The 22,357-nt window shown below is 52.8% G+C and overlaps 1 protein-coding gene across 5 annotated transcripts in view; it reads left to right on the top strand.

Annotated features, from left to right (window-relative positions):
• Nucleotides 1–22,357, top strand: part of ADAM22 (ADAM metallopeptidase domain 22) — a 79,325-nt gene that overhangs the window by 38,871 nt on the left and 18,097 nt on the right. For all 5 annotated transcript variants that reach the window (XM_068156929.1, XM_068156928.1, XM_068156927.1 and 2 more), the window contains exons 8-26: nt 182–252; nt 1,127–1,201; nt 2,051–2,122; nt 3,794–3,960; nt 4,954–5,038; nt 5,802–5,892; nt 6,899–6,950; nt 8,700–8,799; nt 10,211–10,282; nt 11,327–11,419; nt 13,573–13,653; nt 16,578–16,628; nt 17,429–17,492; nt 18,110–18,215; nt 18,707–18,823; nt 19,368–19,536; nt 20,728–20,836; nt 21,443–21,533; nt 22,160–22,177. In XM_068156929.1, coding sequence (XP_068013030.1) covers nt 182–252; nt 1,127–1,201; nt 2,051–2,122; nt 3,794–3,960; nt 4,954–5,038; nt 5,802–5,892; nt 6,899–6,950; nt 8,700–8,799; nt 10,211–10,282; nt 11,327–11,419; nt 13,573–13,653; nt 16,578–16,628; nt 17,429–17,492; nt 18,110–18,215; nt 18,707–18,823; nt 19,368–19,536; nt 20,728–20,836; nt 21,443–21,533; nt 22,160–22,177 — 1,684 coding nt within the window. The remainder of the gene's footprint in view (nt 1–181; nt 253–1,126; nt 1,202–2,050; nt 2,123–3,793; nt 3,961–4,953; nt 5,039–5,801; nt 5,893–6,898; nt 6,951–8,699; nt 8,800–10,210; nt 10,283–11,326; nt 11,420–13,572; nt 13,654–16,577; nt 16,629–17,428; nt 17,493–18,109; nt 18,216–18,706; nt 18,824–19,367; nt 19,537–20,727; nt 20,837–21,442; nt 21,534–22,159; nt 22,178–22,357) is intronic.

Genomic DNA, 22,357 nt, shown 5'->3' with positions numbered 1-22,357 from the left:
GCTCCAAGCCTGGAGGTGTTCAAGGCCAGGTTGGATGAGGCCTTGAGCAAGGTGGGCTGGTGGGAGGTGTTCCTGCCCACAGTAGGGGTGGGGATGGAACTAGATGATCTTGAGGGTCCCTTCCAACCAAGCAGTCTTTGATGTTCTTGTCAGCTTCCCTGTGCTTGTGTTTTCTGCTCAGAGTTCTGGCACATGAACACCACGGCACAGGAGTTTGTTGCAAAGCCAAGGCACAAAAGAAGGAAAAGGCAGGTAAGTGCCAACCTGCTTGCCTAGGAGCTGTGGGCCACTAAGGGTGCTTTGTGTCTGCTCCATTCATTGTCCAGGTGGACAAAGCATTCACTCACCATTCACTCACCCTCCCTGGAGGATGCCCCTTCCCTGGAGGTGTTCAAGGCCAGGTTGGATGAGGCCTTGAGCAAGGTTGGGCTGGTGGGAGGTGTCCCTGCCCATGGCAGGGGATTGGAAATAGATGATCTTGAAGGTCTCTTCCAAGCCAACCCATTCTGTGCTTCTATGAACCAACACAAGGTTCTCAGAAGCAAAAGAGAAGTGAGAAAGGTGTTGGAGAAGTTTCAGAAGTCCTTCTGGAGGGTCTCCCTTTGCAGCAGGTGGTTTGCTACCTCTCTGCCATCTTGCCATTATTCTGTGTTTTGGGATGATGTCAGAGCTCTCCTGGAAGCCGCAGGAAGAGCAGGACACAACCATAAATCCTTCTGAATGCTCGTAGTGGGAACCTGTCAGTGTGAGGCTGAAGAGCAGAATGGTCACAGAGATCTTACTGAGGAATACAGGAGAAGACCCTTTCTCTCTGGACTAGACCCAAAGTTGGTGGCCATTTTTAGAGGCAGAAGCCCCCCTGGGAGTCCTCATTGTTTGAAACCACCCAAACTGGGAATTAGATGTGTCGAAAGACTTGCTGGCATTCTTCAAGGTCATGGAAATGTCCTGCTGGAGGGTAAAGACTTGTTTGAAGTGATGCAGCTAAGCACCAGAAGTTCCTTCAACATTTGGGAGCACAATTAAGGCAGGAAAAAAGCTGTAGGCATGAAAACTCTGGTGTCTGGAGCCTCTCCAGGTCTCGGTTCCTCTCTGTTGGACTCTTGCAGTTGTCCTCTCTCTGCAGGTCCGCCAGATCCCACGGAAGGTTGAAGAGGAGACCAAATACATTGAGTTAATGATTGTGAACGACCACCTGATGGTAAGGCTGGCACACTGCAGCAGCTTCCACTGCCCAGCAGCAGACCACCTCAACTGCTCCACAAAAGCAAACAATAAAGAGCAGGGTGGGGCCCAAATAAAGCCAGTGTGGCCTTAAGAGAAGAGCTTGTGGTGTCCTTAACCATGGCTGAAGTTGCTTCTGAATTTTGACAAGGGAATTTCACCAAGAATTGGGTTGTTCGGCCTGGAGGAAGCTGAGGAGAGACCTTCTGGCTCTCTGCAGCTTCCTGAGAGGAGGCTACACCCAGGTGGGAGTTGGTCTCTTCTCCCCACGAAAAAGAGACAGGAGGAGAGGAAATGGCCTCAAGTGCCAGGAGAGGTTGAGGTTGGAAATGAGAAGAAACTTTACTGAAAGGGTTCTCAAAGTCTGGCACAGGCTGCCCAGGGAGGTGGTAGAGGAAAGGCTGAGAGCCCTGGGGCTGTTAAGCTGGAAAAGACCAGCCTGAGAGAGAATCTGGTTAATGCTGATCAATATCTGAAGTGTGGGGGGCAAGAAGAAGGGGCCAGGCTCTTCTCAGTGGTGTCCTGGTAGCAGAGGGCCAGGGGCAATAGAGACAAACTGGAACCCAGGAAGTTCCACCTCAACATGAGGAGAAACTTGTTTGGTGTGAAGGTGCTGGAGGCCTGGAGCAGGCTGTCCAGAGAGGTGGTGAAGTCTCCTTCTCTGGAGACTTTCAAGCCCCATCTGGATGTGTTCCTGTGTGACCTACCCTGGGTGACCCTGCCCTGGCAGAGGGGTTGGGCTGAATGATCTCCAGAGTTCCCTTGCAGCCCCAGCACCCTGTGCCCATGCTGTGTGTGACAGTCCCCTGTCTGTGTGTGTTTGCAGTGCAAGAAGCACCGCCTGTCAGTTGGCCACACCAACAGCTATGCCAAGTCGGTGGTGAACATGGCAGACCTGGTGAGTACTCCTCAGCTGAGGGCTCCTCTGCCAGGGAGCTTGGCCTGTGCTTCCCCTGCTGGGACATGCAGGAACTCTTAGGTCAGGGCATACTGCAGAAGGACACTTGTGAAGATTCCCAGTTTGCTTGATCTCATCACTGCTGATCAATGCTTCAAGGGTGGGTGGCAGGAGGATGGGATCAGGCTTTGTTCAGTGGTGCCCAGGGACAGGACAGGGGTTAAGGGGCACAGACTGGAACATCAGAAGCTCATCTAAATGTGAGCAGGAACTTATTGTAATTTAAGGGTGACATAGCCCTGGAGCAGATTGCCCAGGTTTGACTTTCTGTTTGTTGTTTTTTCGTGTGTCTGTTGGGTTTAAGGTTTGATTTTCTGTGTGTTTATTGGTTGTTTTTTTGGGTTTGTTGGGTTTGTGTGTGTGTGTTGGTATTCAGGGGGGTATTTGTGTGTGTTTGTGGGGTTTGTGTTGGTTGGTTTGAAGGGTTGGGTTTGTATGTGTCTGTTGGTTGGAAGGGACGATTTTTGTGCATGTTTGGTTTGTGTGTGTTTGTTGAGGGTTAGGTTTGTGTCTTGGTTTGAAGGGTTGATTTTGTGCATGTTGGGTTTGTGACTTCGTTTGAAGGGTTGATTTTTGTGCATGTTGGGTTTGTGGTTTTGTTGGTTTGGAGTATTGGGTTTGTGTCTAGTGGTTTGGAGGGTCGGCCGTGTGTGCATCCGTTGGGTTGCGGGGTCGGACGTGTGCGCGTCAGTTGAGTTGGGGGGTCAGCCTTGTGTGCATGTCCATCGGGTTGGGGGGTCAGCCTTGTGTGCATGTCCGTCGGGTTGGGGGGTTGGCCTGGTGCGAGTCCGTCGGGTTGGGGGGTCGGCCGTGTGCGGGTCCGTCAGGTTACGGGGTCGGCCTTGTGTGCGCATCTGTTGGGTTGCAGGGTTGGCCGTGCACACGTCCATCGGGTTGTGGGGTGGGCCGTGGGCGCGTCCATCGGGTTGCGGGGTCGGCCGTGCGCGCGTCCGTCGGGTTGCGGGGTCGGCCGTGGGCACGTCCGTCGGGTCGCGGGGTCGGCCTTGTGCGCGTCCGTCGGGTTGGGGGGTTGGCCTGGTGAGCGTCTGTTGGGTTGCGGGGTCGGCCGTGCGCGCGTCCGTCGGGTTGCGGGGTCGGCCGTGTGCACGTCCATCGGGTTGCGGGGTTGGCCGTGCGCGCGTCCGTCGGGTTGCGGGGTCGGCCGTGCGCACGTCCGTCAGGTTGCGGGGTCGGCCGTGGGCACGTGTCCGTCGGGTTGGGGGGTCAGCCATGTGTGCGCATCCGTCAGGTCGCGGGGTCAGGCTGGTGCACGTCCATCAGGTTGGGGGGTCGGCCGTGCATGCGTCCGTCGGGTTGCAGGGTTGGCCGTGTGCGCATCCGTCGGGTTAGGGGGTCGGCCGTGCATGCGTCTGTCAGGTTGGGGGGTCGGCCTTGTGTGCGCATCCGTCGGGTTGGGGGATCGACTTTTGTGCATGTTGGGTTTGTGTATATTTGTTGGTTTGAAGGGGGACACAGTCACCTGGGAGCACACAAAGTATGGCAGAAGCATCTGAATGGTTGCGTGTCAATGCCAAGCTGCTGCTGACAGGGGTAAGCCTCACCTTGCCTCTGCCTGACATGATCTGTTGGTTTGCTCTGTTAATACCCCAGATATATAAAGAGCAGCTTAACACCAGGATAGTCTTGGTTGCCATGGAAACCTGGGCTACTGATAACAAGTTCACCATATCTGAAAACCCCTTGGTGACCCTGCGGGAGTTCATGAAGTACAGGAGGGATTTCATCAGGGAGAAGAGCGACGCCGTGCACCTCTTCTCGTACGTAACCTCCCTGGGGGGGCCCTTACTGAGCCGGGGGCTTCTCTCTCTTTCCTTGGGGGTTGCTCACAGCATCATCTCCTTTCTGGTGCCTGTGTAGTCTCTTTGCAGGAACTCAGCCAAGAGTGTTTCTGCTGGGGAGGTGAGGCAAAGGGAATGCACAGAGTGGCTGCCAGCACAGCCGGGGCTGTGAATGGGCTAAGCCCAAGTTGCATGTGGTGTGCAGCTTGGTTGTCCTCTGCGGTGACCTGCTCTGCAGGCATCCTGCCTGCAAGGTGAAGCATGGCTCCACCTCAGGGCCTGGCAGCAGAGCATGGGTAGCCCTCTTGTGTGGTGGAAGAGCAGAATCTGGTCTAGTGAAAGGTGTGTTGCTTCACATGGCAGCAGCATTGGAGCTAGGTGTTGTTGAAGGTCCCTTCCAGCCCAACCCATTCTGTGAATCTTTGAAATCAGTGAGGTGTCCTGCTTTGCTTGGCTGTGTGACCTGCATGCTGTAGCGCTCTTGAAGTGGTTTAGTTCTTCAGCAGAGTTTGCTCTTCAGAGAGAAGTGTGCCCTGGGCAGCCTGCTCTAGTTGGAGATGTCCCTGTTGACTGCAGGGTGGGGTTGGACAAGATGACCTTTGAGGGTCCCTTCCAACCCAATGCAATCTGTGACTCTATGAACAGAGGACTAGTGAAATCCAGGTGGTTTGGCAGAATAGTCTCCTCCTTATGCTCACGTATCAGGGAGTCTGAGAGGGAGGAGGGAAGGTGGTGTCCCCTTCCTGGAGATGATCTCCGATGAGAGGTTTGCCAGTGGCCATCTGGTTTTCCCATTGTCTTCTATCTTTTTCTCCTCTTGTTCATTGGTTGCAGCATGCTGGTAGCGGCCAGCATTTGCAAACAGCAGTTTCCCAACTGTTCCTTTCCAGAAGGAACTCTGCTGGGATGGGGAGATGCAAAGCTGCTGGAGAGAGCAGGGTAAACTTGCTTCTCTTTTCCTTCTTGTCCTAGGGGAAGCCGATTCCAGAGCAGTCGGAGCGGGGTAGCCCACACTGGTGGCATCTGCTCCTTGCTGAAGGGAGGAGGAGTCAACGAGGTAGGAAGGGACACTGCTCTGAGCAGGGAGTGGTGGGGTCCTGTCTGCACCACACTCAGCACCACAGGCCTGGGCTGCTTCTCTGCTGATGTGCTTGGTGCAGCTCTGTAGGGGGGATGTACCAGTGAGGAGTGATGAGTGAGAAAAGTCAGCTGGGGATTGAAATTCACTTCCCAGCAGCTTCTGCAATGTTCTGTCATCCCTGCTTGCTGTTACTTATCCATAGCCACTGTTTCGTTTTCACTTGTCCCTTATCCAGCTGCTCTGTGCCTCTGATACTGCCTTTTCTTCCCTTGAAATGAGGAAAGCTTCCCTTGTATCTGAGATGCCTGCAGCTGTAGGGCCACGTTAGAACAGCCTGCAGCTCTGGGGAGATCTTAGAGCAGCATTCCAGTACCTGAAGGGATTACAGGAGAGCTTGGGAGGGACTTTTGACAGGGGCTGGGAGTGACAGGATGAAGGGCAATGGCTTCAGACTGGAGGAGGGGAGACTGAGACTGGAGAGGAGGAGGAAATTCTTGCCAATGAGGGTGGTGAGACACTGGAACAGGTTGCTCAGGGAGGTCCTGGATGTCCCCTTCCTGAAAGTGTTGAAGTCCAGGTTGGATGAGGCCTTGAGCAAGCTGAGCTGGTGGAGGTGTCCCTGGCCATGGCAGGGGGTGGGAACTGGATGATCTTGAAGGTCCCTTCCAACCCAACCCATTTCATGGAATCCATGCATCTATTAACTGATTGCTCATCCTGCTTTGCTTCTCTCTGGCAGTTTGGAAAACCAGATCTGATGGCAGTCACCCTGGCACAGACTCTGGCTCAAAACATTGGCATCTTCTCAGACAGAAGAAAACTTCTAAGTGGTAAGGCTGCTTGCTTTGGCACTCTGTCTCAAGATAAAAGTCTTATCATCTGGTTGTTTACCCTAGGTGTATTACTCCTCTTGTTGGTTACCCAGATCTCATACTCCTCTTGTTGGTTAGGAAAATCTGCTTTATTTGCCACCCTACTGCTAGCAGCTCTCTGCTAGCAAGCTGAACCTTGGTGTTTGGCTACTCAGTGAGCCCTGTTTAACTGCAATGCTTTAGTTACCCCTCGTCCTGTCAGAAGTCCCTCACCAGCTCTCTTGGAAGTCCTCTTTCAATCCTGGCAGGCTGCTCTGAGGTATCCCTGGAGCCTTCTTTTCTGCAGGCTGAACAGCTCCAACTCTCTCAGCCTGACCCCATAGGGGAGGTTCTCCAGCCCTCTGATCACCTTGATGCCTCCTCTGGACCTGCTCCATTAGGTCCATGTCCTTATGTTGGGGGCTCCAGAGCTGGCCCCAGCACTGCAGGTGTGGTCTCAGCAGAGCAGAGGGGCAGAATCCCCTCCCTGCCCCTGCTGCCCACACTGCTTTGGATGCAGCCCAGCACAGGGTTGGTTTCTGGGATGCCAGCTCATGTTGCTGGCTCATGGGGAGGTGCTCCTTGCCCAGCACACCCAAGTCCTTCTCCTCAGCTCTGGTCTCCATCCAGATGAGTCATGGAGCAGCAGGAATTGCTGACTCAGGATTTGCAAGTGCAGGAAGCTGACACTGCAGTTTCCCCTAAGTAGACTCACAGAACCTGGGTCAGTTTGGGGCAGAAGGGACCTCCAAAGGTCATCCAGTCCATTCCCCTGCAGTCAGCAGGTCAGAGCACAAAGGAAGAGCAGGATATATGTTCAGAGCTCAGGATGGTGTAGGATCCTTCCTGGATTCTGGAAGGAAGCTTCTCAGCATGCACTGACATAAAGGCAATGGGATCCAGGGTAGGCTGTGTGGTAAGGAAAGTTTGATTTGGGGCTCACAAGACTCAATATGTCATCATTTTAATTTGTTTTTATTATCAGGTGAGTGTAAGTGTGAGGACACCTGGTCTGGATGCATCATGGGAGACACTGGGTAAGGCCTGTGACTGGAGGACACTTGTCTGCATATAGTCACTGAATGGTGGGGGTTGGAAGGGGCCTCTGGAGATCATCCAGTCCCCTGCCAGAGCAGGGTCACCCAGGGCAGGTCACACAGCAATACATCCAAATGGGGCTTGAAAGTCTCCAGAGAAGAAGACTCCACAACCTCCATGGACAGCTTGTGACACAGAGGAGAGGTGTGAGCCCCTGTGGGGCTTCAGCAGAGTATTTTCTGTGATTCACAGAATAGGTTGGGTCAGAAGGGACCTTCAAGATCGTCCAGCCCCAACCCCCTGCCATGGGCAAGGACACCTCCCAACAGCCCAGCTTGCTCCAGGCCTGATCTAACCTGGCCTTGGAACACTTCCAGGGAGGGGAGCATCCATAACCTCCCTGGGCAACCTGTTCCAGTGTCTTCCCACCCTCACTGTCAAGAATTTCTTCCTCATCTCCAGTCTCAGTCTCCCCTCTTCCAGCTCAAAGCAATTGCCCCTCGTCCTGTCACTCCCAGCCCTTGTTAAAAGTCCCTTCCCAGCTCTCCTGTACTTCAGGTACTGGAAGGCTGCTCTAAGGTCCCCCTGGAGCCTTCTCCAGCCTGACCAGTTTGCAGGAAGGAAGGTGTTAGTTACATCAGATGTGCAGAGAAGCTCCTGTCAGAGAAATGTGAGAAGAGAGCTAATGGGAGGGTTGTGCTGATTTAGCTCCCAGAGCTCAGGATTCAGCATCCCAGCCAGTGCATAGCAGAGAGACAGGAGCATGCTCAGCTGCCTTGGTTCTGCCAGCTTGCTGCTGAAGTGCAGGAGCAGAGACCCATCCCCATTCTTGAGATCCTGTGGTCAGGTTTCCTAATCATGTCTCATTTCCAGTGTTCCAGCAGGAATCTTTCATCTGTGTCTAGAAGGCAGCAATTCATCTGGGGAGGGAATGAGCTAGGAGCAAGCTTTGTCTTCTGCAGTATCTGCAGGGGGGAATGAACCTGTTCCTGAGAGGCTGTGTGGGGAGCAGGTGGCGTTTGTGAGAAGCAGGAACTGTGTCATGAGACTTAGACCTTAGAGCTGCATTTCAGTATCTGAAGGGGACCTACAGGATAGCTGGGGAGGGACTGTCCAGAAGGGCCTGTGGGGATAGGATGAGGGGCAATGGTTTGGAACTGGAGAAGAGCAGGTTTAGGTTGGACATCAGGAGGAAGTTCTGCACAGTAAGGGTGGTGAAATAATTGAACAGGTTGTCCAGGTCGAGTCCCTGTCCCTGGAGACATTCAATATCAGACTTGATGTGGCCCTGAGCAAGCTGCTTTAGTGGAGGATGTCCCTGCTGACTGCAGGGGGTTGGACAAGATGACCTTTGGGGGTCTGTGAAGCTGTGAATTTGAGCTTTTTGGCATGAAGGAAATTGGAGCAATGGTTTAGACCTCTCCAGAGCAGGTCCTGTGTGTGAGCTCCAGGCAGCGTGCAGTCAGATTTGAGCTAGTTGGCATCAGATAACTTGGTGGAATGGTTTAGGCCTCTCCTTTTCTGGGAGTTCTGTGTCATTGTGCAGAGTTTTGTCACCTACTTGAATGGTTTACAAACCAGAGACACCATCAGAGAGGCTGATTCTGGAGGCTGTGTTTCTGGAGTTGTGCTGAAGGATCACAATTCAGTTCTCCTCTGCTTTTAAAAGGAAAAGAGAAGAGAAAAAGGCAGTTCTAAAAGCAGTGAAGAAATGAGCCCTAAAGGAATGCTGCCTTTTCTCTCTGCAGGTATTATCTTCCAAGCAAGTTCTCCAAGTGTGACATTGAGGAGTACCATGAGTTTTTAAACAATGGAGGGGGAGCCTGCCTCTTCAATAAACCAACCAAGGTGAGCATCATCTCAGCACTCAAACCAAGGAGAGCAGAAATGATCATGTTGGGAAAAAATAACACCTGGAAAATGCCCAGGGAGGCTGTGGATGCCCCCTCCCTGGAGGTGTTCAACGCTAGGCTGGATGAGGCCTTCAGCAAGCTGGGCTGGTGGGAGGTGTCCCTGCCCAAGGCAGGGGGTTGGAACTGGATGAGCTTTGAGGTCCCATTCAGCCCAACCCATTCTAGGATTTTGTGTTGATATTTCTCAATACCCAATGTCTATGTTTTAGTTCAGAGCAGTTAGGGGCTGATATTTCAATACCTTTTTGAACAGTGGGTTTATGGCCCACAGGCTTTAATCTAGAACCACCACTTCTGCAAATCCAATGTCCTGCTGAACTGATTTCATACAATCAGAGTGGTGTGGGTTGGAAGGGATGTTCAAGATCATCCAGTTCCAACCCCCTGCCATGGGCAGGGACACCTCCCACCAGCCCAGCTTGCTCAAGGCCTCATCCAGCCTGGCCTTGAACACTTCTGGGCTTGGAAGCTCTACAGCTCCTCTGGGCAACCTGTCCCAGTGCTTCACCACCCTCATGGGCAAGAGTTACTTCCTCATGGTTCATCTCAATCCAGCTTCTTCCAGTCTGAAGCCATCACCCCTTGTCTGGTCACCCCGTGCCTTAGTCCAAAGTCCCTCCCCAGCTCTCCTGTAGCCTCTTCAGATACTGGAAGGTTGATCTAAGGTCTCCCTGCAGCCTTCTCTTCTCCAGGCTGAACAACCCCAACCCTCTCAGCCTGTCCCCATAGCAGCGGTTCTCCAGCTCTCTGATCCACTTGGTGGCCTCCTCTGGACCAGCTCTAAGTGCAACCTTTCTTTTTTTCTTACTTCTTTGGGCAACTGAGTGTGGTTTGGCTGAGACTTAGGACATGGGGCTTGGTGAAGGGTTCCAAGGCTCAGCTCACGGTTTGGTTCTCTGCATGGTGCAGCCCTGCCCTGTTTGGTCTATGGCTGACAGACAGCTTGGGGCTAAGCTATCTACACAGCTGCCCATGGGTCACCTCTGCATAGACAGAGCCTCAATTCCTGGAATCATAGCATTGTTTGGGTTGGAAAAAGACCTCCGAGATCATCCAGTCCAACCATCAACCCAACACCACCATGGCCCCAAGTGCCCTGGCCACATGTTTCTGGAACACCTCCAGGGATGGTGACTCCACCATGTCCCTAGACAGCCTCTTCCAAGTCAATCCATGGCTGGGTCACTTTTACAACCCACTCCATTAATCTCCTGCATGCACTAGATGTGACCCAAACTTGTTTAGAGCAATCCACAAAGTGGTAGCTGAGAAACCAGGTTGAGCAAAGTGTGGCAATGACTGCCCTAGGTGAGATCTGCCCTTTAATTTCTGATTTTGCTTCACAGCTTCTGGATCCCCCAGAGTGTGGCAATGGCTATGTGGAAGATGGAGAGGAGTGTGACTGTGGCACCATAGCGGTGAGTACTGGGGACATTAGCTTAGCAACTGGGTTCTCCTCACCTAGGTCCTGCCCAGCACTGCTGTGACCATTCAGTGGAGGGGGACAGGAGATGTTGGGATCTTTTGCCAAAGGATTCACCATCTCTGACCTTGTTCCATCCTGTTCAACACAGTGTGGACCAGCTCCTTGATTTCATCACCACATCAATTCTGAAGGGGGATGGGAGGATCGGGAGCCAATTATGCAGAATCAAGCCCTGAAGGATAGGATAGGATAGGATAGGATAGGATAGGATAGGATAGGATAGACCAGGTTGGAAGAGACCTTTGAGGTCATCAATTCCAACCTATCATCCAACACCATCTAATGAACTAAACATTAATGTTAAAGAAACTGAGTCCCAAGGTGGGACCATGGCTGTGGTCACTGATCAGTGTCACTGGTGAATGGTTGGCACTGAAGGCAGACAAATTTATAGGATCACAGGATGTTAGGGGTTGGAAGGGACCTCTGAAGATTGTTGAGTCCAGCCCCCCTGCCCAAGCAGGACCATAGAATCTAGCACAGGTCACACAGGAACGCATGCAGATGGGGCTGGAAAGTCTCCAGAGGAGACTCCACAGCCTCCCTGGGCAGCCTGTTCCAGTGCTCTGGGACCCTCACAGTGAAGAAGTTCTCCTCATGTTGAGGTGGAACCTCCTGTGCTGTGTAGTTCATATCCATTGCCCCTTGTCCTATCACGGAGTGCACCTGAACAGAGCCTGCCCCCTCCCTCTTGACACCCAGCCCTTAGATATTTATAGGCATTGATCAGATCCCCTCTCAGTCTTCTCTTCTCCAGACTAAAATGCCCTAGGGCTCTCAGCCTCTCCTCACAGGGCACGTCCTTGCTACACTGCAGAGCAAAAGCAGCCTCAGGTCCCACAGAGCTTTCTCCCTCCAGCTGCTTAAAGCCTGGTTCCAGCCCTGTGCACGCAACATGCTGAGAGGAGAGGCTGTGGGAGCCCCTGTGGCTCATCTGCTGTGCCCAGGCTGCTCTCACCAGTGTCTTTGTCCCCAGGAGTGTGCCATGGAAGGCGGAGAATGCTGCAGCTCCTGCACGCTGACGACGGGCTCCCAGTGCAGCAATGGGCTCTGCTGCCGCAAGTGCCGGGTAAGGGTGGGCACCGGCCCTGCCGCCACCTCCTGCCCACCTCCTCACCTGCCTATACCCTCCACACCACCTCTCCTTAGCCCTGTCACCTTGGCACTGCTGCAAACTGCTTTGTCTGGGACCATTGCACAGTCAGAGATGCACTGGGTGGGAAGGGACCCTAAGAGCTCATCTTGCCCAACCCCCTGCAGTCAGCAGGGACTCCTCCAGCTAGACCAGGCTGCCCAGGGCCACATCAAGTCTGATCTTGGATGTCTTCAGGGATGGGGCCTCAACCATATCCATGGGCAACCTATTCCAGTGTCTCACCACCCTGACTGTGCAGAACTGATGTCCAACCTAAATCTGCCCTGCTCCAGTTTCAAGCCACTACCCCTTCTCCTGCCCCCACAGGCCCTTCTGAGCAGTTCCACCCCAGCCTTCCTGTAGGTCCCTTTCAGAGACTGAAATGCAGCTCTAAGCTCTCGGTGGAGTCTTCTCTGTCTTTTAAGCTTGGAATCTTGGGGTGGTGATTGTGATTAAGTGAGAAGGTGAATTAAAGACTGCCAGGCTCAGGCAAGTCTGCAGCAGGTTGAAGTTCCAGCAGGTTTGATGAGCTGTCCTTGTTTAACCACACACATCCGTAGCTATGTGCTTCTGCAAAGCCTTGGCCTGTTGCCCTGGATGTGCCCCATAAGACTGAATGGGAAAATTGCACAACAGAGAGCTTGAGATAAGGATGAAACCCCCCAGAACACAGCTAGCAGAGCTGTGGAAGTGTTCATCTCAAAGACCATAACTTCAGCTGGCCCTTCATGTGGCTGCATTGACCGAAATCCCACCGAGCAAAGGGTGTCAAGCCCTCTGGAAACTGCAGCCTGTTCTTCCTCCTTCATCAGTAAATAGTCAGAGAATCACAGAATTGTTTGGGTTGGAAAAGACTTCCAAGATCATCGAGCCCAGACACCAACCCAACACCACCATGGCCACTAAACCATGGCTCCAAGTGCCATGGCCACATGTTGCTGGAACACCTCCAGGGATGGTGACTCCACCACCTCCCTGGGCAGCCCACGCCAGTGTCTGACCAGGAGGAGGTGGTTTTAGCCAGCTCTTGGCTAAAGAGCCCAGCAGAAGATGACTTTTCCTGGTTGTTTATGCTCATTTGGTAGTAATGATCATTATTATTAATGGCATTAAAGCTGTGCTTCACTTTGGTATTTTTATCTCTGTCTGTGGGCATTGGAGAGCTTCCCTGCCTGAGGAGGAGCATCAGATCTAGCTGTGGACCACATTGCTGGCTGTGCTCAACCTGCTGTTAAACCCAGCACAGTCAGAGCTTCTGCTGGAACAGTGCCCAGTGCCCTCAGCACCTTCCCCTTTTTAATGTGAAATACAACAGAGGAGCAGATTGCTGGGTGGGGGAGGTCTGCTCAATCTTCCAAGACACAGAAGCATCTACTCGAGACCATCAGCAACAAATTCAGCTTAGAATCATAGAATTGTTCCTGTTGGAAGAGATCTTTAAGATCATGGAGTCCAACTGTAAGCTTCCATGGTTTTTGCAAATGAGCTGAGGCTTCATCTACACAGAGAGTGGCAGCCACTGAACTATACAATGGTTTGGGTTGGGAAAGATCTCTTAAGTTCATGGAGTCCAACCATCAACCCAGCACCACCATGGCCATTAAATGAGCCAGTGAAGATAGAGGCAGAAGAGTGCAAAGCTCCTAGGAGGTGTTATCAGGAGAGCTCCCCAAACCCACATGAAGGCTGCAGGATGTGTCTGGGAACTGCTGGGTGACAGTATCTGGAGATGAGCCAGGGTGTGTCCAGGTGGCCAAGAAGGCCACCAGCATCCTGGCCTGGATCAGCAATGGTGTGGCCAGCAGGAGCAGGGCAGGGATTGTCCTCTTGCACTCAGCACTGGGGAGCCCACTCCTGGACTGCTGGGTTCAGTTTTGGAGCCTCACTCCAAGAAGGACCTGGAGGGGCTGGAGCAGGTCCAGAGAAGGGCAAGGAAGCTGAGCTCCAGTTGGCCACACTGTTGCTGACACAATAGTGTCTCTGTTTCTGATGCAGTTAGAACTGTAAGGATATACAGAGCTACCAAGCAATGGAGAAGCCAAGATACCACTTTCTGACCTTTCTTTGCTTGTTTTTGTGTTTCTCAGTTTGAACCCAAGGGAGTTTTGTGCCGAGAAGCAGTCAATGACTGTGACATTGCAGAGAACTGCACCGGGAATTCCAGTCAGGTGAGTTCCCAAACTTCTGTCTCTGAGGTCACAGAGTCATTAAGGTTGGAAAAGCCCTCTAAGGTCAGGTCCAACCTTCTGCCTTTCACCTTCATAACCACTAACCCATACCCTGAAGTTCCATGTCCACATGTTCGTGGAACACCTTGTTATGATCCTGTGGAGGTTAGTAATATTTAATAGGCAGAATGATGAACAAAAATATTAATAACTTTATTAATTAAAATAAACTCCCCTGGAAACTATCAATAAAACCTATTTACTGCTTCCAAAGACTCAGCTGTGGAACAGATACCTCACCAGCAGGAGCATGCAACAAGGGAAACAATATGAGCCAAAATCCTGAAAGAACAAACAGCAATTTCAACTGTGAAGAAGAAAGAGAAGAAGATTGCCCACAAGGGGGAGGGGAACTCCAGAATTCTCTGGGGCAGCAGACCTTGAACAGATGCTTATGGAAGTCAGATCTCATAATTACTCACTGCTCGTGGCACCCCGCGGCGCGCGGGGGGATTTCAACAGCACCACCGTGGCGTCGAGCACACGAGAGCTGCAGGAGCACAGCTTCGCCTTCTGTCAGCTTCTGCAGCTTGTTGCTGTAGCACATGCAGGGTTTATCTCCAAAGGCTTTGTAGCTGAAAGCTTTGTAGACAAGAGGTTGCTGCTGAGGCTTGCAGGCCTTCTCAGCTTTGTAGCATTGCCTGTTTTGGAGAGGTTCTTCAGCTGCAGTCACAGAATCACCAAGGTTGGAAGAGACCTCAAAGATCACCGAGTCCAACCTGTCACCACAGACCTCATGACTAGACTATGGCACCAAGTGCCACGGCCAATCCCCTCTTGAACACCTCCAGGGATGGTGACTCCACCACCCCCCTGGGCAGCACATTCCAATGACAAATGACTCTCTCTGTGAAGAACTTTCTCCTCACCTCGAGCCTAAACTTCCCCTGGTGCAGCTTGAGACTGTGTCCTCTTGTTCTGGTGCTGGTTGCCTGGGAGAAGAGACCAACCCCCTCCTGGCTACAACCCCCTTTCAGGTAGTTGTAGAGGGCAATGAGGTCTCCCCTGAGCCTCCTCTTCTCCAGGCTAAGCAGTCCCAGCTCCCTCAGCCTCTCCTCATAGGGCTGTGCTCAAGGCCTCTCCCCAGCCTTGTTGCCCTTCTCTGGACACGTTCAAGTGTCTCGATGTCCTTCTTAAACTGAGGGGCCCAGTACTGGACACAGTACTCAAGGTGTGGCCTAACCAGTGCAGAGTACAGGGGCACAATGACTTCCCTGCTCCTGCTGGCCACACTATTCCTAATGCAGGCCAGGATGCCATTGGCCCTCTTGGCCACCTGGGCACACTGCTGGCTCATGTGTAGGTGGCTGTCGATCAGCACCCCCAGGTCCCTCTCTGTTTGGCAGCTCTCCAGCCACTCCGACCCCAGCCTGTAGCTCTGCATGGGGTTGCCGTGGCCAAAGTGCAGCACTCGGCACTTGGACTTGTTGAATGCCATCCCATTGGACTCTGCCCATCTGTCCAGTCGGTCGAGGTCCCTCTGCAGAGCCTTTCTGCCCTCTAACTGACCAACATCTGCCCCTAACTTGGTGTCATCTGCAAACTTGCTGATGACTGACTCAACCCCCTCATCCAGATCATCAATGAAGATATTAAAGAGGATGGGGCCCAGCACTGATCCCTGGGGGTCACCACTAATGACTGGCACAGCCTTTGCAGCAGTGCTTGTTGCTTCTTCCAGTAAAACAAAACTGCCCTGGGGACTCTCGGCTCCTCCTGGGCTTCATCTCTTGACCCGGTGAGACGCGTCTTTCTGCTCCAGGACACGACTGTCTGCTCCTGGGCTTTACAGTGCTTACAGCAAGGGTCTTGCAGTAAACTGAAGCACAGCTCAGATTCCAAACTGCAAGACAAGCAAGGCTTGTGACTTCTCCCAGAGCTTGGACAATTGCAAGGCACTGGCTCTTTGGGCTGGTAGGTTCCTGAGACAATGATGGCCAGTGACAACAAAGACTAAGAGACAGAAACCTGACACTTTAACCTATAGAAGGAGTTTTCTCCAAACATGGCTAAAGGCACACACACCTCACCCACTTGGACCCCAGGGCATGTTCAGATAAGCCTGGGCAAGGTGGGCAATTTCCTGAAAACCCAGAGCTGCTGGCTCCTGCCCCATTGTCTGATTCAGAGCATTTTTGAGGCTTTTTTCCCCTTCAGGACAGACCTGCAGGAAGGGGCTATCCACAACCTCCCTGGGCAACCTGTTCCAGTGTCTCCCCACCCTCACTCTCAAGAATCTCCAATCTCAATGTCCCCTCTTCCTGCTCAAAGGCATTGTCACTTGTTCTGTCACTCCCAGCCATTACAGCTCTCCTGTAAGTCCCCTTCAGGTACTGGAAGGCTGCTTTAGAGCCTTTTCTTCTCCAGGCTGAACAGCCTTAACTCTCTCAGCCTGTCCCCACAGGGGAGGTTCTCCAGCCCTCTGATCATCTTCTTGGCCTCCTCTGGACTCTTCCCAGCAGCTCCATGTCCTTCTTGTGATGGAGGCCCCAGAATTAGATGCAGGACTCCAGGTGTGATCTCAGCAGAGCAGAAGGGAGGGGCAGAATCCCTTCCCTGTCCTGCTACTCTCACCCCCCAAGTCATTCTCCTCAAGGCTCCTCTCAAGCCACTCCTCACCCAGCGTGGGTTTGTGCCCTGGCCCAGGTGGAGGAACCCTGCCCAGGGCCTGGTTGAACTTCATGAGGTTGGCTTGGACCCACCTCTGCAGCCTGTCAAGCTCCCTGTAGATGCCACCCCTTCTCTCCAGCCTGTCAAACACACCACACAGCCTGGTGTCATCCCCAAAGCTGCTGAGAGTGCCTTGATCCCACTGCCCATGTCACCAACAATGATGTGATCTCTTGGTTCTTTTCTCTCTCCAGTGTTCTCCCAACATTCATAAGATGGATGGATATTCATGTGATGACCAGCAGGTAATTGGCACCTTCACTGACTTTATTCTTTCTGCTTTTGGAATTTCACTGAATGGTTTGGGTTGGAAGAGGCCATTGATACAAACCATCTATGTAAGGCTACAATGGCCACCAAACCGTGGTCCCACGTGCCATGGCCACACGTTTCTTGAACACCTCCAGGGATGGGGACTCCACCACCTCCCTGGGCAGCCTGTGCCAATCCCTGACCACTCTTGCAGCAAAGAAATTTTTCCTCATCTAACCCTAACCCTCCCCTGGCACAATTTCAGGCCATTTCCTCTCCTCCTGTCACTTGTTCCTAGGGAGAAGAGCCCAGCCTCGACCTGGCTCCAGCCTCCTCTCAGGGAGCAGTAGAGAGCAATGAGGTCTCCTCTCAGCCTCCTCTTCCCCAAAATTGCTTTTTATGGATTTTGGTTTGGATGTGGGTCAGTTCTGCTGCCATTCCTCTGTTGTGGTGCTTGTTATATCCTGGAGTTAAGCTTTTAAATTCATGGAATCCTGGAATGGGTTGGGTTGGAAGAGACCTTCAGGATCATCCAGTTCCAACCTCCTGCCATGGGCAGGGGCACCTCCCACTTGCTCAAGGCCTCATCCAACTTGGCCTTGAACACCTCCAGGGAGGGGGCACCCAGGACCTTCCTGGGCAGCTTGTTCCAGTGTCTTGTTCATTTAACTGACCCAATGTAAATTGCTCTGAGCTCCCTCAGCAGAAAGCATTCAACAAAGCTGTGTTAAACCAGGCCCAGAGTCTGGAGGCGCAGCTTAGCTGCAACTTTGTCTCTTTTCCTTCTCTCCAGGGTATTTGTTTTGGGGGAAGATGTAAAACCAGGGACCGGCAGTGTAAATACATCTGGGGTGACAGTGAGTGGATGTTTTTGTTCTCAGTGTGGGGTTGTTCTGCTGTCTCAGAGAAAATGTGGGAGAAACTTCCTCAGTCATCAACACTGGCAGGTCCTTTTCCCCAGAGTTGTTCCCCAACAGCCCAGCTCCCAGCCTGTGCTGGTCCATGGGTTCCTTCCCCAGCTGCAGGACCCTACCCTTGCCCTTGTTGAACCTCACTGAATTTGTCCCCAGCCAGCTCTCCAGCCTGACCAGCTCACAGTGATGGCAGCACAGCCTGGGGGGTGTTTGGCACCATCAGCAAACTGGCTGAGGCTCCACTCTGTCCCTTCACACAGATCACTGAGGGATAGATTGAATGGGGCTGCAGCCAGTCCTGACCCTTGGGGGATACCACTAGCCACAGGCCTTCAACTAAACTCTGCTCCACTGACCACAACCCTCTGAGCTCTGTCCTTCAGCCTATTCTGAGTCCAGCTCACCACCCAATCACCCCAGCTGCGTTTGTTCAGCTGGGCTGTGAGGCTGCCACAGGAGACTATCAAAGCTCTGCCTTCTGGGCTTGTGCATCACCACTTCTCAGGACCTGGCTTTCCAAAGTTTTCAGTATCTCAGGAGAGCTCTGTCTGTGTTTGCAGAGGTGACAGCTGCTGACAGGTACTGCTATGAGAAGCTGAACATTGAAGGGACTGAGAAAGGGAACTGTGGAAGAGACAAGGACTCCTGGATACAGTGCAATAAACAGTGAGTTGATCCAGTCAGGAGACAGCTGGTGGGAGGCTGGTGTCATGGTCTGCTTCTTTTAGCTGGCATGAAGAGGTTCAAAAAACCTCTGTACAGAACAGACTTCTCCTGGCCTCCTTCTGCCAGCCTCAGTGCAGGAGGTTCTGGAGGGAAAAGGGTACTGAGAGGAGATGATGTCTGACAAGAGAGCATTGGGGGCACTTGAACCAAAGCTGCTCATTGTTTCTTGGTGACAGAGAAGAGCAGGCTGTGGTCTCATGTCCCAGTGTGGTGTTCCCCAGTTGGTGCTCAGTCTCCATCATATTGTAACTCTGCATCTTCTCCTCTCAGGGAGCTGTAGAGAGCAAAGTGATCTCCCCTCAGCCCCCTCTTCTTTAGAGCCAGGTCCCCCAGCTCCCTCAGTGCTGAGTGCAGGGGCACAATCCCTGCCCCATTTTCCATTTTCATGGAATTTCCTGTTCAGGGGGTCTCTGCTTGCTCTCTCAATGCAGGGATGTGCTTTGTGGGTACCTCCTGTGCTCCAACATCTCCAGTGTGCCTCGACTTGGAGAGCTCGATGGTGAAATCACGTCATCAGTCCTGCAGTATGGAAAAGTCTACAACTGCAGGTAACTGGGAGTGCTGGAAAGAGAACAGAGCCACTCACACAGTCACTGTGGGGTGGGGGTTGGAAGGGCCCTCCAGAGATCATCTAGTCCAAGGCCCCTGCCAAGGCAGGGTCACCTAGAGGAGGTCACACAGGAACACGTCCAGGTGGGTTTGGAATGTCTCCAGAGATGGAGACTCTACCACCTCTCTGGGCAGCCAAGCCACCACTAGGTCTAACAGAGGAGCATGGTCTTGGTTTCCACCATCATATGTGTTTGATGAAGATATGCTGCAGTTTGGTTTCTTTCATCTTAAGGCCAGTGAGATTCAGAGATTCAGAGAATGGGTTGGGTTGGAAAGGACCTTGAAGATCATCCAGTTCTGAGCCCCTGCCATGGGCAGGGACACCTCCCACCAGCCCAGCTTGCTCAAGGCCTCAAGGCCAAGACTTGCTCCCTCTTGGCCCTGGGCCCTGTATAACTCAGAGTGGAGAGCCCCCAGTTTCTCAAGCAGTTACATCTAATCTCAGCACCAGTCTGTGGAGTCCTCTCTCTTGGCTTGCAGCGGTGGCCACGTGAAGCTGGATGAGGACATGGACCTGGGCTATGTGGAGAACGGGACGCCGTGTGGGCCCAGCATGCTGTGCCTGGACCATCGCTGCCTCCCCGCAGAGGCCTTCAACTTCAGCACCTGCCCAGGCACCGCCGACGGACACATCTGCTCGGGCCACGGGGTAGGTTCTGCTCTCCAGTCCTGTCTGCTTTGGATGGCTTTTGCTGTTGTATGGTGTTGCCAGCAAGGACTTTGAGGGAGCCACAGCACGACTCTAGAGAAGTCGGGGGAGACCTTATTGCTGTCTACAGCTCCCTGAAGAGAGGTTGTAGCCAGGTGGGGGTTGGTCTCTTCTCCCAGGCAACCTGTGTCAGAATGAGAGGACACAGTCTCAAGCTGTGCAGGGGGAAGTTTAAGCTTGATCTTAGAAATTCTTCACGGGAGGAGTGATTGCCCTTTGGAATGGGCTGCCCAGGGAGGTGGTAGGGTACATGTCTCTGGAGGTGTTTAAGAGGAGACTGGATGAGGCACTTAGTACCGTGGTCTAGTTGATTAGTTAGACTTGATGGTCTTGGGGGTCTCTTCCAACCTGGTTGATTCTGTGATTCAGTCTGCATAGTGGAGAAGCTTTTGACAAGGAAAGGGGGATGAGGCACATACAGGAATATGATGCAGAGCAGGTATCTTCAGCAGGGAGGGGCACTGAGGATGTGATGGTTTGCAGAAGTTCAGCCAATCAGCCTCTTCCTGTCACTTCTGCTGGCCTGCTGCCGCTGAATTTTCTCTGTAAAGTCTTTGACAATGAGCTGTGTGAGGGGATCAAGGCACCCTCGGTCAGTTTGCAGATAACAGCAAGCTGCAGGCACTGCTGGTCTGCTGGAGGGCAGGAAGGCTCTGCAGGGGGACCTGGCCAGGCTGCATCCATGGGCTGAGGCCAGTGGGATGAGATTCAACAAGGCCAAGGGCTGGGTCCTGCAGGACCCTTGTCACAACAACCCCATGAAGGCTCCAGGCAGGGGGCAGAGTGGCTGGAAAGTGCTCAGGAGAGAAAGACCTGGGGGTGCTGGGTGACAGCAGTTGAAGATGAGCCAGGGTGTGCCCAGGTGGCCAAGAAGGCCACCAGCATCCTGGCCTGGGTCAGCAATGGTGTGGCCAGCAGGAGCAGGGCAGTGGTGCCAGGGAGGCTGTGGATGCCCTCTCGCTGGAGGTGTTGAAGAAATGTGTGGCCATGGCACTCGGGGATGTGGTGTAGCGGCCGTGGTGGTTAAGTTACTCGATGATCTTGAAGGTCCTTTCCTGCTTAATGATTCTATGAGCAATTAGAGGACTGAGAATGTTCTGAGCTGATTGTGAGCTGCTCTCCTGGTTGCAGGTGTGCAGCAATGAGCTCAAGTGTGTGTGCGACCGCTTCTGGGGAGGAGAGGACTGCAGCGTGCGCCTCAAGGACCACCTCTTCTTTGAGAAAGATGCCATCAGGAAAGGTACCTTGGGAACCTTCTTACCAATGCCTGGCAAAGCCTGGATCTGAGGACATGGATCCTTCTGGAGATCAGCAAGCTTCATTAAGCAGAGCTGGATCTGCTGCTCTTTCAGTTAGCATGCAACTGTGCACCACTGGGAGCCTCTGCCCTCTCTCCCTTCTCTCCCCTGAAGGGATCCTACAGGAGGGCTGCAGAGGGACTTTTCCTGAGGCAGGACAAGGGAGAATGGTTTGAAGCTGAGGGAGAGCAGGGTGAGACTGGATCTGAGGAAGAAGTTTTTCAGTACAAGGGTGGTGAGATTCTGGAATAGGCTGCCCAGGGAGGGTACGGCTGCCTCTTCCATGGAGGTGTTCAAGGCCTGATTGGGTGAGGCCTTGAGCAGCTGAATCTAGTTGAGAGGTGTCCCTGCCCAGGGTGGGGAGGTTGGAGTAGGTGAGCTCTGAGGTCCCTTCCAACCTGAGCCATTCTGTGATGAAGATGATGTCCCTGGTTTCAACCAGTCAACCTGGGACAAGTTGTGCAGGCAGGTTTTTGAAGGTGCATTTTCTGTTATGGGGGAGATTTTCTCCCCAAACTGTCTTTTTCCCCCTCTTTCTGTGTTTACAGGTGTGGTCAGCACAAACATCATCATAGGGGCTATTGCTGGCACCATTCTAGTGCTGGCTCTCGTTCTAGGAATCACTGGTTGGGGTTACAAGTAAGTAAATTGTTGTCTTCTTCTTTCAGGTACAAATACATGTGTGCCAATGATCTCATGGAGCAGTAGAGGTTGGGGCCTGAGGTGCTGGAGAGCAGCTCTGGGGAAAAGGACCTGGGGGTGCTGGTGGGCAGAAGGATGCCCATGAGCCAGCAATGAGCCCTTGTGGCCAAGAAGGGCAAAGGCGTCCTGGGGTGGATCAGAAGGGCTGTGGTGAGCAGGTCAAGAGGCCTACTCTGGCTCTATGGTTTGGGACACACTTAGGCAGTGGGGTCAGGGTTTGGAGGTGGAGGTCAAAGTGCACCTTTTGCTAGCAGCTTCACAGTGAACAGGTTGAAAACTCCAGCTCTGGAGGCTGGACTTTATAGTCCCTTCCAACCCTCCCTTGCTGTGAAACTCCCCATGGAGCCCACCTGCAGCTCAGCACTGGCTGCAGCCACCAGCTTGGACTTCTTGTCCTCAGGGATGCTGATTTTGTGAATTTCTGAGCATGCTGATTGCAGAAATGTGTGTAGAAATCTCTACAGAGATGTGTGAAGCAAAACTTCTTTTTCTCTTACTGGCCACTTGTAGCTGCACACTGACAACTCTTTCCTCTCTCTTGCTCTTTTGCTGTTCATGGGAAGAAACTACAGAAGGCAGAGGTATGTGAGCAAAGCAATACAGTCTATAGTAGAGAGCTCAAATGATGATGATGCTTGATCCAGGCATGGCTTCAGCTCAGGGTGCAGGATTGCTTCTCACCCAGGGTGCTTTTCCCACTTAGAGTGATGGGCTGTTGGAGATGTCTGAACATGTCTATCCAGGATCTCAAGGACCACTCT

Source organism: Melanerpes formicivorus, unplaced genomic scaffold (assembly GCF_026170545.1).
Source record: "Melanerpes formicivorus ecotype bairdi unplaced genomic scaffold, bMelFor1.0.p_v2 SCAF_35, whole genome shotgun sequence".
Classification (NCBI taxonomy): domain Eukaryota; kingdom Metazoa; phylum Chordata; class Aves; order Piciformes; family Picidae; genus Melanerpes; species Melanerpes formicivorus.
This window is presented reverse-complemented; position numbering and strand designations above follow the sequence as displayed.